The 16,671-nt window shown below is 39.7% G+C and overlaps 1 protein-coding gene and 1 non-coding gene across 3 annotated transcripts in view; one reads left to right on the top strand and one right to left on the bottom strand.

The window, feature by feature from the left end:
- LOC130909979 (plexin domain-containing protein 1-like) overlaps positions 1-12,994 on the top strand; it is a 32,085-nt gene extending 19,091 nt beyond the window's left edge. For both annotated transcript variants that reach the window (XM_057826960.1, XM_057826961.1), the window contains 11 exons: positions 4,943-5,086; positions 5,157-5,226; positions 7,004-7,126; positions 7,212-7,330; positions 7,406-7,505; positions 7,608-7,703; positions 7,779-7,860; positions 7,939-7,999; positions 8,072-8,192; positions 12,303-12,451; positions 12,522-12,994. In XM_057826960.1, the coding sequence (XP_057682943.1) occupies positions 4,943-5,086; positions 5,157-5,226; positions 7,004-7,126; positions 7,212-7,330; positions 7,406-7,505; positions 7,608-7,703; positions 7,779-7,860; positions 7,939-7,999; positions 8,072-8,192; positions 12,303-12,451; positions 12,522-12,647 (1,191 nt within the window). In that variant the 3' untranslated portion in view covers positions 12,648-12,994. The remainder of the gene's footprint in view (positions 1-4,942; positions 5,087-5,156; positions 5,227-7,003; positions 7,127-7,211; positions 7,331-7,405; positions 7,506-7,607; positions 7,704-7,778; positions 7,861-7,938; positions 8,000-8,071; positions 8,193-12,302; positions 12,452-12,521) is intronic.
- A 3,057-nt stretch (positions 12,995-16,051) lies between these two features.
- trnac-gca (transfer RNA cysteine (anticodon GCA)) lies at positions 16,052-16,123 on the bottom strand. Its single transcript has one exon. It is a non-coding gene; the product is annotated as a tRNA-Cys (tRNA).
- Positions 16,124-16,671: the final 548 nt, after the last annotated feature.

Below are 16,671 nucleotides of genomic sequence, written 5' to 3'. Positions count from 1 at the left end.
ATCTCAACGAGTCATTTACAAGTGTTGTTGCGAAGTAGCTATCCAACCGAACCCTGGTCCTCTTGGTGTAATGCAGTGGTTCTTTAAAGCAGTAATGTGAAGTAATTTCTTCACATGCCAAATAGGGTCACAAGTAAAGTAATTAAACATTGTCCAACAAATAAAGCATGAAAAAATAATTTATATGTTGTATATTTGACAAAATAATCGCGTTTCCGAAGTTCGAGCCTGAAAGGGGACGAAACCCGAAGTGATACGTCACACCGGGAACGCGATGGTACCTCCATACATACGGCCGCCATACATAGCCCTTCAAACAATGATTCAAACAGCGATATAAGCGATAGATCAAGCGCAAGGGAGGAGATCCAAGTTTTTGAAAAGTTGGAGGAAGAAGAGGAGATTGGAATTTTATGTTATTAGCCAGACGCTAATCAGGATGCAAACAATGTGCCTAGACTTCCTGACATGGAATGGATACAAGACCCATAAAGATTACAACATTGGTAAGATATAGGCTGTTATTATTTTCATGATTTGAAGATGCAGGCATTTGCACATAATTTTATGTTTTTGTCTATCTGATGACATTGTTAAAAAAAAAATAATCAGACTTCATGTTCATTTTGGCATATCCGGCAGCTCTCGTGGATATAAAATAATAATATAAAAACGTTGGGGGGGAAAGAAGGAGATGAGTCGTTGTTATATCTTGACCAAGTGACCCACACGACACCTTTATTGGCTTTTACAACTTTACTCAACGTCTTGCCAAGTGACTCTGAACAACAACTTTTCTCTCTTAGTGAAGGAGTAAGGCACAAACAATAACACATCTAAATGACATGCGTACACTCTACTGGTGAACTCCCGTATTACAACTAAATAATATCCACTATATCACAGTCGCCGATGGCTTTCTCCACTTTATTGCGGCAACAATAAGAAAACAAAGTGGCGTCTAATGGCGTGAGGAAGTGTAGTTTTTTCACACAAGCGAACAGATTACAAAGCACCACTTCAGTGTTGTCCCGGGACTACATTTCCCATGATTCACTGCGTGGCCTGCGCGCTCGCTGATTCGCTGCCAGACATTAAAAGCAACACTTGTCACCTGTCAGCGGCTCTCGCGAAGCGGCAAAACACAAACTAGAAGGCTATCTGCAACGTGACCGTGAATTACTGCGACGCCGACCCGCTTATGTGCACATCCACACCCCTTTCCCGATTGACAGTGGATTAACCCTTTCGGACAAGATCGTAGATGACGCACAATTTAAACACGCTTAACCTAGCGAACGCAACAACAACTATGATCGGGGATAGCCTCGGCTAACGTCGCTAGCTTATACTGTTCATTCCACAACAGTTGGCAGCTCTGCTTTGACAAAGTCATCAGTCATCCATCCAAAAATCATACTTTTTGGCAAATCCTTGATCATAAGCAGACCGGTTAAGGAAGCAGGCATCTTCGAAGTGTTTGCAGCAGAGAACACTACTCGATGATGGCATGAAATTCATTCGCTTCGTGCGAACGAAAGATGTCCATTTACGTGCCCTGCTATCCTTTGGCCACTCATACAACTTTTCGTTTGAGTGAGAACAAAACATCGCCACACACCGCCGTGGCATCTTACCGAGAAGCAATGCAACAAACAATACTGTTCTACGGCGGACTTCCCTCGCACTTCCCGGTGTGACGTAATTTCCGAAGATTGCCAAGAAAAGCATTTTCGTTGTCAAGGGCGTTGCTATGGGTTAAACAAAGAATCTGGAAGGGTTGCGTTAAAAAAAAAAATAATGAAAATATGCTTATAATTGTTTAGCCATTGATACTATTCAAAAACATGGTTGGCCAACCTTAGTTCACATTTCCCCTTTAGCCTTGCTAAAGGTAGCGAACCCCACAAATTTCACCTATGCATTCACTAAACACTGCGGAATTAGATAATTAAAAGAAAAAAATCAAAATTCAAAACCAGTATATCTCACCTTATAGCTAAGCGGATTTCCGTTCAACTTTCTTCTAATTTTAACAGCATGTTTTTAAACAGGTTGAAATTTGAGTCCATGCTGTCCATCAGTCTGTTAAACTTCTTCATACCAAGTGTGAGTCTAACTTCCACTGAGCAAAACAGTTTCTCCTCCCATCAGATCGAGGACAAGCAGTTAAATGAACTGGAATAAAGCATGTAAATTGGGGGCAAGCCAGTCAAAAACCTAATCTAACACGCCAGTTTGCTTAGATTTAGTCAGAGTTCGACTGAGAGTCCCTTGTCCAACCTCTTAGACTAGGGGTGGCCTGGATTTCGTTCCAACCAATGAAGAGGTCACCTTTTTCTTTTTACCAATATGATTTCCTTCAAGTATAATCAGTTGATTGCAGTCAGCCGCAGGCAATTTGGTACCCTAGGCAACATATTTGTTGGCGCCCCCCCCCCCCCCCCATCCCCCTATTTTCACCACATATATTTAAACACTCACACTGAAAAAGCACATTATCTCTTTGTAATTTTTTTTTTTTTTTTTAAAGACAACAACAAACAAGTGCAGAAAATAAAAAAATGCTCTAATAACTATTCAAAAGCACAAATAAAAATAAATTACAATTGTTATTATCATTGTCATTGTTATATGATTAACACCCACTCACACAAACCTATATAGACACACAGAACACTTTAAAACTTTTTTTTTTCACCTTGACCTATAACCTTACTCACCTTGTATTCACTGATGCAAAAGCATCTATTGCACTTTCATATGACAGTTGTTTTGGAAGGTGCACTTCTTTCCTGGACTTGGTGCTGATGTGGATAAGTTCGCTGTAAAAGATGCCCAGGATGTACAGAGGTAGAAGGTAATATTCAGATGAGCATCTACAAAGAGAAGACAGTGGAATTTTATGTTATATTAGTCAAATAGCTGTTGATTGTGAAACCAGCATGACATAACAATAATAGCGCCTAAATTCTTGCAGCCTACTGTACTTGTCCATTGGATCCGGCCACTATCTTTGATGGGCGTAGTTAAAAGAAAATAAATTCTTGAAGCACTGCAACTACACAGGACTATCCAATGATAATGAATTAAATAGTATATGATACCAAAAAAATTTTTTTACATGAACGCGATCGCCATTTTAAAGAATTAATGACACATTTAATAACAAATGTTTGCATTTAAATCCGTGGCACTTTTAGTCCCCCATACCACAGAACTTTGAAATTATTAATTGCATATTTAACGGTGTATTTAATTAACCTTGGCACTTTTAGGCAAGGCAAATTTATTTGAAAAGTACAATTCAACACAAGGTAAAAGCGGTTCACATCACATGAAAATAAGCAAGACAATTTTAGCCCCCCATACACCTTGTCCAATTTCTCTAAAGTGAATTTAACTGAAACTAATCCACAGCTGGCTGAATACTGAAAACATTTCTAAAACAACAGCCTGGCTAATGATACAGTATAATTTTGCTTTAGCAGTAAGTCATATAAACTCTATGTAAATAACCGCTAGCTTGCAGTTGAGCTAAGTATACGTGCTTATGCTGTTGAAAAAAATCATCACAACAAACCTCTGTTTTTCTTCACGTTTATGCTCTTCTTTCTTTTTCTTCTGACCCGAAGGGCTTTTGTCTTTTCATGAAGTTGACTTGTCACCGTAACATCGCTCAATTGCGGAGGCTAAAAATAGCACCTCCAGGTAGCTCGCTGGTCTGCTGGGTGGTGAGACTAGGGTCTGTGGTGAAATTATCGCATCACAGGAAAAAGTGAAACGGGCAGAAGGCACAGTAGAAAAATGATTTCATTATTATTTAAAGACTTATTACGAACAGTTTTGTTGTTCTTTTGTTTTGTATACGTTTTTGAATACTGCTATCATCAAATATTATTTGAATATTTTTGTTGATGCCCTTTTGGACGCTGCTGCGCCCTTAGACATTTGCCTACCTTGCCTTATGGGTGGCACCGGTCTGAGTCAGGTGCTGCTTCTATCGGCAGAAAATTAAATGGTTAATCTGTTTGCGCAGTCTTGGTTGAAATGGAATCCAGGACCCTCTTGGCCCTTTGTGGAATTGGTTTGAAACCCCTGCCTTAGACTTACTCACCGAACCCTTGGGGTTCGATCGAACCCAGGTTAGGAACCACTGCTATAATGTGATAGTGCCCTGATAGAATCCAACACACCGTTTTTCCCCACGGGATCAGCAGCTTCTTCAGATAAACTAATTCCAACTCTAGCTGAACCAGGAAATGTATTCGTCGATTCATGAATCGACCTAGGTTGGCCGTATATGCAATCGTATTAACTTTACATTGATGTGTGCAATTGAAGTCTCATTATCTTTTCTACAAATGGCTTAATCTGGCCTCAGACTGTCTATAACAGTCATCGGTTAAGAGTTACAATGCCACCTGCTGCTTTGGTGACAGGCCTGAGAATGATTTTTTTCTAAGTCTCTTGCCTCACGCAGTGTAGAGTCTTGTACTTTTCCTCCTTTTGTTCCAAATGGAAAAATAGAGCAGCAGTCCTGCCAGCTGACATGCGAACCATTACCAATGACTCACTTGGACAACGTTGACTGCTGGACAGCCAACAGCCCATTTTAGGGAGGGGCGGTTTATGCCTGCAGCTGCAATGCCAATGAATGCCCCTCACCTAGGAAGGCCCTTCTACCCTCCAGGAAACGGCAATGCAGAGGCAGAAACTGGGTCGCTGGCTGTATGTGGAGCAAGGCTGCATTTAACTGCTCCACTTTTCATCGTTCTCTGACACTTCTGACGACAGAGTACATCAGTAAACGCTCTCCGTTGGAAAGGGCGAAAAAAAAAAGAACACTCAAAGTGATAATAACAGGGGAAAAAAATAGTATCAAAGTATTTATACTTCATTCCGTCGAGTCGCTGGTATTGAGTTGCTCTTTGTCATGCAGGAAGACTCCCAACGCTACTACAGCTGGCAAAGTTTCGGGCCAGATGACGAGCGTACCCGAGATTTGTGGGTGGACTTGAATTCGCTACACAAGAGCCAAGTCCGAATCCACGGCATCCTGTCAAACGCGCACCGGCAGGCGGCGGTGGGAGGCGCACACGTACACGTTAACACATCTTGAGGCATGACGTTGACCATGTTTTGCTTTCTTCCAGAGAGTTGCACTTTCCTTTGACTTCCCATTTTATGGACACTACTTGAGACAAATCATCATTGCGACTGGTGGTAAGTTTCAGCTTTGCCTGAAATACTGAGTTGTTTTGGTATGCAGGCAACGTTTCCACTAAGCAGTATGGTTCAGTTTATGGTACGTATATGTAGTTATGTACAGTGCTGGCCAAAACTATTGGCACCCCTGCAATTCTGTCAGATAATGCTCAATTTCTCCCAGAAAATGATTGCAATTACATATGCTTCGGTAGTAATATCTTCATTTATTTTGCTTGCAATGAAAAAACACAATAGAGAATGAAAAAAAACTAAACCATTATCATTTTACACAAAATTCAAAAAAATGGACTGGACAAAAGTATTGGCACCCTCACCCTAATACTTGGTAGCACAACCTTTAGACAAAATAACTGCAAAAAACTGCTTCCAGTATCCATCAGTGAGTTTCTTACAATGCTCTGCTGGAATTTTAGACCATTCTTCTTTGGCTAACTGCTCCAGGTCTCTGAGATTTGAAGGGTGCCTTCTCCAAACTGCCATTTTCAGATCTCTCCACAGGTGTTCTATAGGATCCAGGTCTGGGCTCATTGCTGGCCACTTTAGAAGTCTCCAGTGCTTTCTCTCAAAGCATTTAATAGTGCTGTCCTGCTAGAAGACCCATGACTTCTGAGGGAGACCCAGATTTCTCACACTGGGCCCTACATTATGCTGAAAAATTTGTTGGTAGTCTTCAGACTTCATAATGCCATGCACACGGTCAAGTAGTCCAGTGCCAGAGGTAGCAAAGCAACCCCAAAAAGTCAGGGAACCTCCACCATCTTTGACTGTGGGGACGTTTTTTTTCTTTGAAGGCCTCGTTTTTTTCCCCTGTAAAATCGATGTTGATGCCTTTTCCCAAAAAGCTCTACTTTGTCTCATCTGACCAGAGAACATTCTTCCAAAACATTTTTGGCTTTCTCAGGTAAGTTTTGGGAAACTCCAGCCTGGCTGTTTTACGTCTCTGGGTCAGAAGTGGGGTCTTCCTGGGTATCCTACCATAGAGTCACCAACGGATAGTACGGGTTGACACTGTTGTCCCCTTGGACTGCAGGACAGTTTGAACTTGTTTGGATGTTAGTCGAGGTTGATTATCCACCATCCGCACAATCTTTCGTTGAAATCTCTCGTCAATTTTTCTCTTCCGTCCACATTTAGGGAAGTTAGCCAGAGTGCCATGGGCTTTACGCTTATTGATGACACTGCGCACGGGAGACACAGGAACATTCAGGTCTTTCGAGATGGACTTGTAGCCTTCAGATTACCCATGCTTCCTCACAATTTTGCTTCTCAAGTCCTCTGACAGTTCTTTGGACTTCTTTCTTTTCTCCATGCTAAATGTGGTACACACAAGAACACAGGACAGAGGTTGAGTCAACTTTAATCCATTTTAACTGGCTGCAAGTGTGATTTAGTTATTGCCACCATCTGTAATGTGCCACAGGTATGTAACAGGTACTGTGACTTACACAAATTAGAGAAGCATCACATGATTTTTCAAAGGGTGCCAATACTTTTGTCTGGCCCATTTTCTGAGTTTTGTGTAAAATTATAATGATTTAATTGTTTTCCATTCTTTTTGTGGTTTCTCATTGCAAGGAAAATAAATGAAGACATTACTACCAAAGCATTTGTAATTGCAATCAATTTCTGGGAGAAATTGAGCATTATCTGGCAGAATTGCTGGGGTGCCAATACTTTTGGCCAGGAGTGAATTTAGGTCAGGGTTTACCAATCTGATCCGTACTGATGTGAAAGTGGCTAACTAATTAAATAAGTGTTCTCGTGCCGCAAGGTTTCATCTTCATGGGGGAGATTACTCACCGCATGCTGACTGCTACCCAATATATCGCCCCCCTCATGGCCAACTTTGACCCCAGTTTCTCCATGAACTCTACCGTGATGTATTCAGATAACGGTAATAAGCGCAGATAGTGGAATGCCTCAGTAACATTTTGGAATCTGCAGAAAGGATGAAAAGGAGATCATTTTTGTGCGTCCAGGTCATATGTTTGTGGTCCAGTGGGACAAAGTGCGGTTAAAGGACCGAGAGGCCGAAGGAGCTTTTACGTTCCAGGCGATTCTGCATAGAAACGGAACTGTAGTGTTTAATTACAAAGAGGTGAGTTTGTTTTTCCACCCTTCCCAGCTGAATACATTCTACCATCCGGAACAACAGCTTCTGTTTGTTGTTCAGATCCCACTCCCAGTGGAAAGGATAAACTCCACAGAGCATCCAGTAAAAGTGGGAATGTCCGACGCATTCATGGCAAACCTCCCATCTGCGCAGATTGCAGGTCAGTGTTCCACTTCTATTGATAGTCTTCAAACCAAAAATGTTTGTGCCGACAAAACGGTACGGTACTACGAGGCATGCAAATAATACGTTTGCCTTCAAGATGCAAAGCAGCGGACAATCTACGAGTATCACCGTGTTGAAATCAACACCAGCACGATCGTCAACAGATCGGCATTCGAGTTCACCCCACTGCCCAGTAAATATTAAACATGGCAGGAAAAGATGACATTTATCAATTTGTACGTCTTGTAACTCATGTTTTGCCTTTCAGCTTGTCTTCAGCACACGTCCTGTGAACTCTGCCTAGGGTCCAACCTGACAAGTGGATGCGGGTGGTGCAATACGCTTCAAAGGTACTAGCCTTGAAATCCCTCAAAGACTAGACCGCAGAGTGTCTAGTATTTCTCACATAATTTCTGCTTCCGTCTCAGGTGCTCAGATGGGATCGACCGCCTTCGGCAAGAGTGGCTGGATTACAATTGTCCCGAAGAGGTGACACATTTGCAACCCCCCCCCCCCCCCGCCATCTTTGTCAACGCTCCTCACTAATGGTGTGGCTTTCAGGCTCAAGGCACATGTGAGGACTACTACTCCGAGTCGCCTGAGGAGTCAACGCTCTCTTTCTCCTATTCATCAACAGCTCCGACTTCATCTTCAGCCAAGTTGCATGACGTAATCACCAGGGGTGAGTTGACACATGCATGGGACATAGACAGACATATTTCACTGGGGCATGTGCCTCACTCAGTAATAATCTGCAGTGCCCCAGTTTAAGTTTCACTGGTAAAACATATAGATAAAATACTTTGGAGTTTTAAATCTACATATCATAATCTACAGAATACACCTATTGAATATGGCCATATTACTCTATATTAGGGCTGTCGAACGATTACAATTTTCAATCGAGTTAATCACAGCTTAAAAATTAATTAATCGTAATTAATTGCAATTCAAACCATCTCTAAAAAATGCCATATTTTTCTGTAAATTATTGTTGGAATGAAAAGATAAGACACAAGACGGTTAAATAAATTCTACATACTCTACATAAGTACTGTATTTGTTTATTATAACAATAAATCCACAAGATGGCATTAACATTATTAACATTCTTTCTGTTAAAGGGATCCACGGATAGAGAGACTTGTGTTCTTAAAAGATAAATCCTAGTACAAAGTTAGTTTTATATTAAAACTAGGGCTGTCAAACGATTAAAATTTTTAATCGAGTTAATTACAGCTTAAAAATTAATTAATCGCAATTAATCGCAACTCAAACCATCTATAAAATATGCCATATTTTTCTGTGAATTATATATATATTCTGTAAAATAAATTGTTGGAATGGAAAGATAAGACAAAAGATTGATATATACATTCAACATACGGTACATAAGGACTGTAGTGGGCATTTCACTCTACTGTCATTTAAATCTGTCTATGCTGTCCTCACGCTGAAGCGTCTACTTTTTCCAAAGCTGGACAGCTAGTGAACGACGCCTTAATAATCAGATTTCTTCCTTTTTCATCTGATTTATTAATAAAATGGCCTCAAACCATTGTCCTCTTTAGACCGTCGTAAAGCTAAAAAAAAAAAAAAGTACACAAGCATTCCATTAGCAACAACGTTAGCTTAGCATGCTATACAGGTTAACTAAACAAACAAAAAGAGTCTCATACAAAAAATATCACATTTCGCTTATTAACATAATATGTACATTCTTTACAACAACCATACTTACGGACAAATCTTGTCCAAGGATCATATAAGCACAACAGAGACGTCGTGCAGCCATATAGAACTGGCAAGAAAAAAATAAACCATGTCGCAAAGCGACCACAAGAGTTCGCTGTTAGACAGCATAAAAAGCCTTACTTATGTTTGCTGTGAAGGAGTTGCCAAAGCGTAGGCCAATAAACGGTGCGCTCCAATGAACGCCTTTGTCCACTCGCCTTTCTCTGCCTCTTCCCTCTTAATGTGCAAAAAAACGGCGTCATTGTAATTTGAGCGGATCATTCCACACATGCGTTAAATGAGTCAAATATTTTTACGTGATTAATTTTAAAAAATAATTACCACCCGTTAACGCGATAAATTTGACAGCACTATGATACTCTATATGCACATAACTTTGGCTGTGATAGGCATACGAGTTGATACTTCCGCGAAGCACTTTCGGGAGATACAGTGGGGCAAGTAAGTATTTCGTCAACCACTAATTTTGCAATTTCTCCCACTTGAAAATATTAGAGAGGCCTGTTGTTGTCAACATTGGTAAACCTCAACCATGAGAGACAGAATGTGGAAAAATAAAACAGAAAATCACATTGTTTGATTGTTTTAAAGAATTTATTTGCAAATCACGATGAAAAATAAGTATTTGGTCTATATCTAAAGTTCATCTCAATACTTTGTTATGTACCCTTTGTTGGCAATAACGGAGGACAAACGTTTTCTGTAACTCTTTATAAGCTTTTCACACACTGTTGCCTGTATTTTGGCCCATTCCTCCATGCAGATCTCCTCTAGAGCAGTGATGGTTTGGGGCTGTCGTTGGGCAACACGGACTTTCAACTCCCTCCACAGATTTTCTATGGGGTTGAGACCTGGAGACTGGCTTGGCCACTCCAGGACTCCCTCCTCACCCCGTGGCGTCAAAATGATAAGAACGGTGAGCAAAAATCCCAGAACCACACGGGGGGACCTAGTGAATGACCTACAGAGAGCTGGGACCACAGTAACAAATACTACTATAAGTAACACAATGCGCCGCCAGGGACTCAAATCCTGCACTGCCAGACGTGTCCCCCTGCTGAAGAAAGTACACGTCCAGGCCCGTCTGCGGTTCGCTAGAGAGCATTTGGATGATCCAGAACAGGACTGGGAGAATGTGTTATCGTCATATGAAACCAAAATAGACCTTTTTGGTAGAAACACAGGTTCTCTTGTTCGGAGGAAAAATAATACTGAATTGCACCATACCCACTGTGACGCATGGGGGTGGAAACATCATCCTTTGGGGATGTTTTTCTGCAAAGGGACCAGGACGACTGATTTGTGTAAAGCAAAGAATGAATGGGGCCATGTATCGAGAGATTTTGAGTGAAAATCTCCTTCCATCAGCAAGGGAATTGAAGATGAGACGTGGCTGGGTCTTACAGCATGACAATGATCCCAAACACACAGCCAGGGCAACAAAGGAGTGGCTTCGTAAGAAGCATTTCAAGGTCCTGGAGTGGCCTAGCCAGTCTCCAGGTCTCAACCCCATAGAAAATCTGTGGAGGGAGTTGAAAGTCCGTGCTGCGCAACGACAGCCCAAAAACATCACTGCTCTAGAGGAGATCTGCATGGAGGAATCGGCCAAAATACAAGCAACAGTGCGTGAAAAGCTTGTGAAGAGTTACAGAAAACGTTTGTCCTCCGTTATTGCCAACAAAGGGTACATAACAAAGTATTGAGATTAACTTTTGGTATTGACCAAATACTTATTTTCCACCATGATTTGCAAATAAATTATTTAAAAATCAAACAATGTGATTTTCAGTTTTTTTTCCCCCCCCACATTCTGTCTCTCATGGTTGAGGTTTAACCATGTTGACAATTACAGGCTTCTCTAATATTTTCAAGTGGGAGAAGTTGCACAATTAGTGGTTGACTAAATACTTATTTGCCCCACTGCATGTGTGTTCATCATAATTTCCAGCTGTTTTACAAGCATTTTATTTGTTACTGCAGACCCTGTAAACTGTAATAAGAGTTCTTACTTTTTATTTCTGTTTGAATCAAACAGCGTTACTCTTGCAAATAGATATTAGAAAGGTATTTGCTCACAGCAAAGATAGAAAAAAAAAAAAGAATGAGAGAGGTAAGCTAGGTAACCCACCGAGGCAACATAAACCACTTTTAGGTTACCCCTACCAGTTGAGAAACACTGATTAATTGCATAACAGTTAAAGTTGTATATCCCCATTTCTGTCCAGACAAAGTAGAGCAAAGTGTAGGAAGAGGTGAAAGACAGATGAAAGTTGATGAGCATGAGCAGAGATGAATTGACTATCAATAAGGGATGTCTAAATTTCTATTTTGAATAATGATGGCTGAAAAACAAAAAAAGATCACTTTTTTTAACAGAAAATTGTATTTTGCTTTAATTATATATAGTTTGAAGCGCCATTTCTAATGTTTTATGATAGATAAGTGCTAAAAATAATAATCGCCAGTGCCCCAGTATTGTATTAGTTCTAGTGGCGCACCTGCATAGGCGGCTAATAAAAAGCAGGTATAGGGAAGCATCCATTTATCCATTCTTTAGAGCTCTAAAGCTCCCTATATAGGTTTTGCAACAGCCGTTTTTCTGTGCCACCATTCATTTAAAAATGGCTTTCTGATATAGCATGTGAGGAATTAAAAAATTACTTTTTAACACAGTTTCATTCATCTCAAGGGCCTCCGTTTTGTTCAACACTGCCCTCTGCTGTCGACAAAAATTAAAATCCCATTGTGAGAGTGGTTTGTACATCTGAAATGATTTGCAAGATTATGGGTAATCTCAATCTCAACAGACATAAAGTGTATCTGAATAAAATTAGTGTCATAACCATTGCAATTAGTTTATTCCACTGAAGCTGTATCATTGGGAATGCTGCGTTTTCACTTATAGCTGCACGAGTCTTGATGAAAAAAAAAACAAAACAAAAAAAAAACGAAGATTTCAAGTTAAATGTCACTTATTGCGGGTGGATCTGGAACACAGTAAACATGGGTTGACTGTAAATGACTCCCTTAAACACAGAACCACCAGAGCACACTAGGATGACTGAAAATGCGGCCATCATCGCCGGTGTGGTGGGGGCTCTCGTCCTAGTGGTGGTATTGACCTTGGTGGCCGTGTACTGTATCAACACACACCCCACATTGGCTCCACCATTCTACCTCATGCAGGTAAGGACGCCCATAAAACATGTCGCAAGGAGTTGTATTTTTCTTATCTGACCGTAAGCTTCTACCGCAGCGACGCAGTAACAACTATTGGCCCGCTATGAAGTTTCGCAACCAGGACTATCCATCAAGCTATGGCGAGGTGGAGCTTGCGGGCCACGAGAAGGAAGGTTTCATCGAGGCCGAACAGTGCTGCTGAGGGCAGCCATCTTGAAGACAGCGAAAGAAAAATTGAAAATCTACTCACCAACTGTTTGAGGTTTTTCTCCATATCTCCATTAGGTTGTACGCATGCACCATTCCTCGCAAGGTCTGGAGTGAAAAGAAATAAATTCCATCAAATCACTAATAAATGTCAATGGACAACACCATCATACGGTTTATAGTGTTATACTTCACACGTGTTTTTAATCTGTCGTTTTGGATGGAGAGAGACATTTTATGTTGTTACTGTACATGACATTATCGAGTAAACTAACTCATTAGGAAATTTTCATTCTTGCCTTGGTTTTATTTTTCATGTTAAAATGTTTATTAAAAATTCTTCCAGACCGCTTACTGCTTCTGTGCATCACTCGCACATTATATTAATTCCTTCCCATTATCACTGACGGAAACCTCGCACCTCATGGTGTAGATAACTTTGCTGAATATTCTAACATATTTAAAAAATAATAATAATTTAAAAACTTTTTAAAAGCTAATATTATAGCAGCACTAACGCTAACCTATGCCATTAATGTAGAATAATGTCAATTAGCCACACTGTTTTGTAAAATTGACGGACACATCTCAGAATTAGGTTTGCGATGTTCAAATTCCAATATAGGCACACCGGACAGACTACATTATGTGTATACAGTGATCCCTCGTTTTTTACGGTTAATGGGGACCAGAACCCGCCACGATAAGTGAAAAAACGCAAAGTCACGTTTTTCCCCAAAAAATTGTTTTTATTTTTGTGTGTTCAATGTATTTATTCAGATTTAGCATTGCAAATATATACATATAAGACATGTTTTCTCTTTCCCCAAGTATAATTAAAAAGAAACTTTATTTATTTATTTTAAACAGCAAAACCCTAACTGGAGGTGAGCACATGAGAGCATAATGAAAGTCGCCATGATTTTAAGGAGATATTATCACGTACTTACCTTGTTTCAATCCAAACACTTCATGTTGCATGTATCATTGAGTGTCAAGACCGGTGTTGTTAATTTTACTTTAAAAAAGTAATTAATTACAGTTACAAATTACTTCTCCCCAAAAGTAATTGCTGTAGTAACTCAGTTACCTGAATGTAAGAGTAATTAATTACTTGGCAAAGTAACTAGTGATAATTTTCATGTTTTTATTTTTTTCTAAAAAAACAAACAAACAAAAAAACCAGGTCACACAATATGAAGTTTAAATGGTTTTGGGGACAATTGGCCCTAGCCCAATTCTTTACCCTCCACTTAACTACACACAAGGGTATTGCGATAACTAAATAGTAACCTTTGCTATGTGTGGAAGTCATTTAAAGTTGTGAATCAACTGTTAAAGTTGTTAAAATTAGTTCCCTTCTGTCTACTTTCAACATGTGTAAGTTTTAAAGATTTAAAATTAAAGATAGATTTAAGTTTTTAAAGATTTAAAATTAAAGATAGATTTAAGTCAAGATTTTGCCGATTTAGGAGCATTTTAGATTTAAAAAAAAAAAAAAAAAAAAAAAAAAAGTTACTTAGGTTGGCTAGGAAGGATCTCTACATCAGAGCCTTCCTGAGAGGTCTACTGCTTTAAGATGGCGGCTGTTTACTAAAGCATGTAGTCCTTAAAACATGTTGCCAATGCAGCCATGTCTGTCATTTGTATCTAGTTCTATATTATGTGATATCTCCCGTATCATGTGGGCGTAGTTTGTAGGCTATGGCTACAGTCAGGTATTATTGGAACCACCTAGCATCGTGTTTGCAACGGCGTCTTCCCCACTCCTGCTCTGCTCTCTCGTCTCCGTGAGTCCTTCTCTCTCTCAGACTTTTTTTTTATTCAACCAACTTAGTAACGCATAGTAACGCACGCCTTTCCCGCCTCAGTAACGGTAATGGCGTTGCCAAGATGAGAAAAATAATTAGATTACTCATTACTGAAAAAATAATGCCATTAGTAACGCCATTATATTCTAATGCCATTATTAACAACACTGGTCAAGACACAGATGTGAATGGCATCAGCCGGATTTTATGGGTGAAACATGGTAATATAACAAGGGTCACGATGCAGAAATTGCAGACATAAAGGAGTGGTCGAGATGTTTTTTCATTTACCCTTTTAAACGTTCCCCCCCCCCCCCCCCCAATTTTTCTTTGTTTGGATCGATTATTTATTTATCATCTAACAAATCGGGGAAAATGCGACAAACGAAAAAATAAAATTAAGCGATAGTTATGAGGTAGATATCCGTGACTTATTTACAGACGCCATTTTTTTCATTGTGATGTAATTTGTTTAAAAGTTTAAAATATGCGAGTGAATAATTTTTTAAAGTGTTTTTTTTTTTTTTTTTTTAAACAAAATATTAGACATCAATTCATGATTCTTAGCAAAAAAATGACAGACATTTTGAATAATACGATTACATCCCTTCTTTTTATGGCTAGGTTGAAACAAACGTGGTTGCGCGACGTATGTAAACGGGGGTTTCCAGGGTAAAACAGACAAATTAAAAATAGTTTGGGGACTTAATGCGCCATGAATCTGCTATGGCAGAATATAGACATATTGTTCTATCAAACACAACAGTTCTTTTGGCTTAAAATACAGCAGTTTTTTTCAGAGAGGGGTGCAAGAGCAGAAACTGCTTTTTCAGTCTTGTCTGTGTTTTCCGCCATATATATATTTAAATAACTGGTTTTTAACCACTTAAAATGTAATAATTATGCTCAGTTTGAAACATTTTACTGCCCCACATTTTTCAACAAGAATAAAGTAGAAAAATGCTGGTCTTTATTAAATGCTTCATTGAGTGAGTCCGCTCAAGCTGCTCACTTACACACAATGAGTTGCCACAGCAACTGTTTAACAACTTAAACGATGATTGATGTGTGCAACGCTTTGAAGTTTCGGCTTCCAAGCATTTCTGGCAAGATCAAACCATAACGCCTGTCGATCATCGTTAACTTTAAGAGGCAACTCCAGTGCACTGCCTGACCAAGAAAAGCAGCAGGACCGAGAGTGATAGACTAAGTGATCGAATTGGGACAGCTCTATAAAAAATACTTCAGTTTTATTTGTATAACCCTATATCACAACAAGGTTTTCTCAAAGGGCTTTGCGGAGGCAATATGATACACAGTCATAAACAGTAGATGAATTAGATAAAGTTAAAGTCCTGGGCATACTGCATTTATTTATTTTCTGTTTGGGGGAAAAAAAAAAATCTGAAATTTTGAAGCGCGAAGTAGCGAGGGATCACTGTACACTATTTTAGGAGTTCCCACAAAATGGTCCTTGATAAAAGCTTTAAATATTTGTCGCGAAGTTATCCTGACTGAATTTCAATCATTCATTTTCCATGCGGCTTTAAGATTTTTAAAACAAATGTTATAAAATACCCAGAAAAAGAGGGGGCACCCGGATTTGAACCGGGGACCTCTTGATCTGCAGTCAAATGCTCTACCACTGAGCTATACCCCCGTGTACTACACTGTCCGGCGCAAAATGTGTACTTATACGGTACAGGTCCTGCCGGTCATGTAGGAATGTCGTCGGTTTATTTAACATTACCACAGCCAAATGTTTTTGTAGCATTTCCAGCATTGCGTTTTTAAAAAAATACAGAAACAATAGAAAGCGGATGTTTGACTCAACACCCGTCCAGCGGGTGTCGCCACAGCACTGCCGTAGATATTCGACAGAAGCCTAAAACAATCTTTTCAAAATCAATACTGTATTACATAAATGCGCTTTTAACAACGTCAAATCATCCGTTTACTAGGACTGCTAAGCACATTGGGTGCTTCTCTAGCGCTAAATTGTAATGCAGTAATATATTACGAACTTAAACAGTAACGTCACATCAGGACGACATAAATCTTGTTGAACCCACAATAATAAATGTACATATGTGGAGAGTGTTGCAAACTTTTTTTTTTTTTTTTTTTAAATGTTACATTTGTCGCATTTCAACGTCCCCAACGCCGACTCCCCAAACTTGTGACGTCACGTGCGCGTATTTAACACGC

The sequence above is a fragment of the Corythoichthys intestinalis genome, chromosome 21 (assembly GCF_030265065.1).
Source record: "Corythoichthys intestinalis isolate RoL2023-P3 chromosome 21, ASM3026506v1, whole genome shotgun sequence".
In the NCBI taxonomy this organism is placed as follows: domain Eukaryota; kingdom Metazoa; phylum Chordata; class Actinopteri; order Syngnathiformes; family Syngnathidae; genus Corythoichthys; species Corythoichthys intestinalis.
The sequence above is the reverse complement of the archived record's forward strand: the minus strand, read 5'-3'. Positions and strand labels throughout refer to the sequence as shown.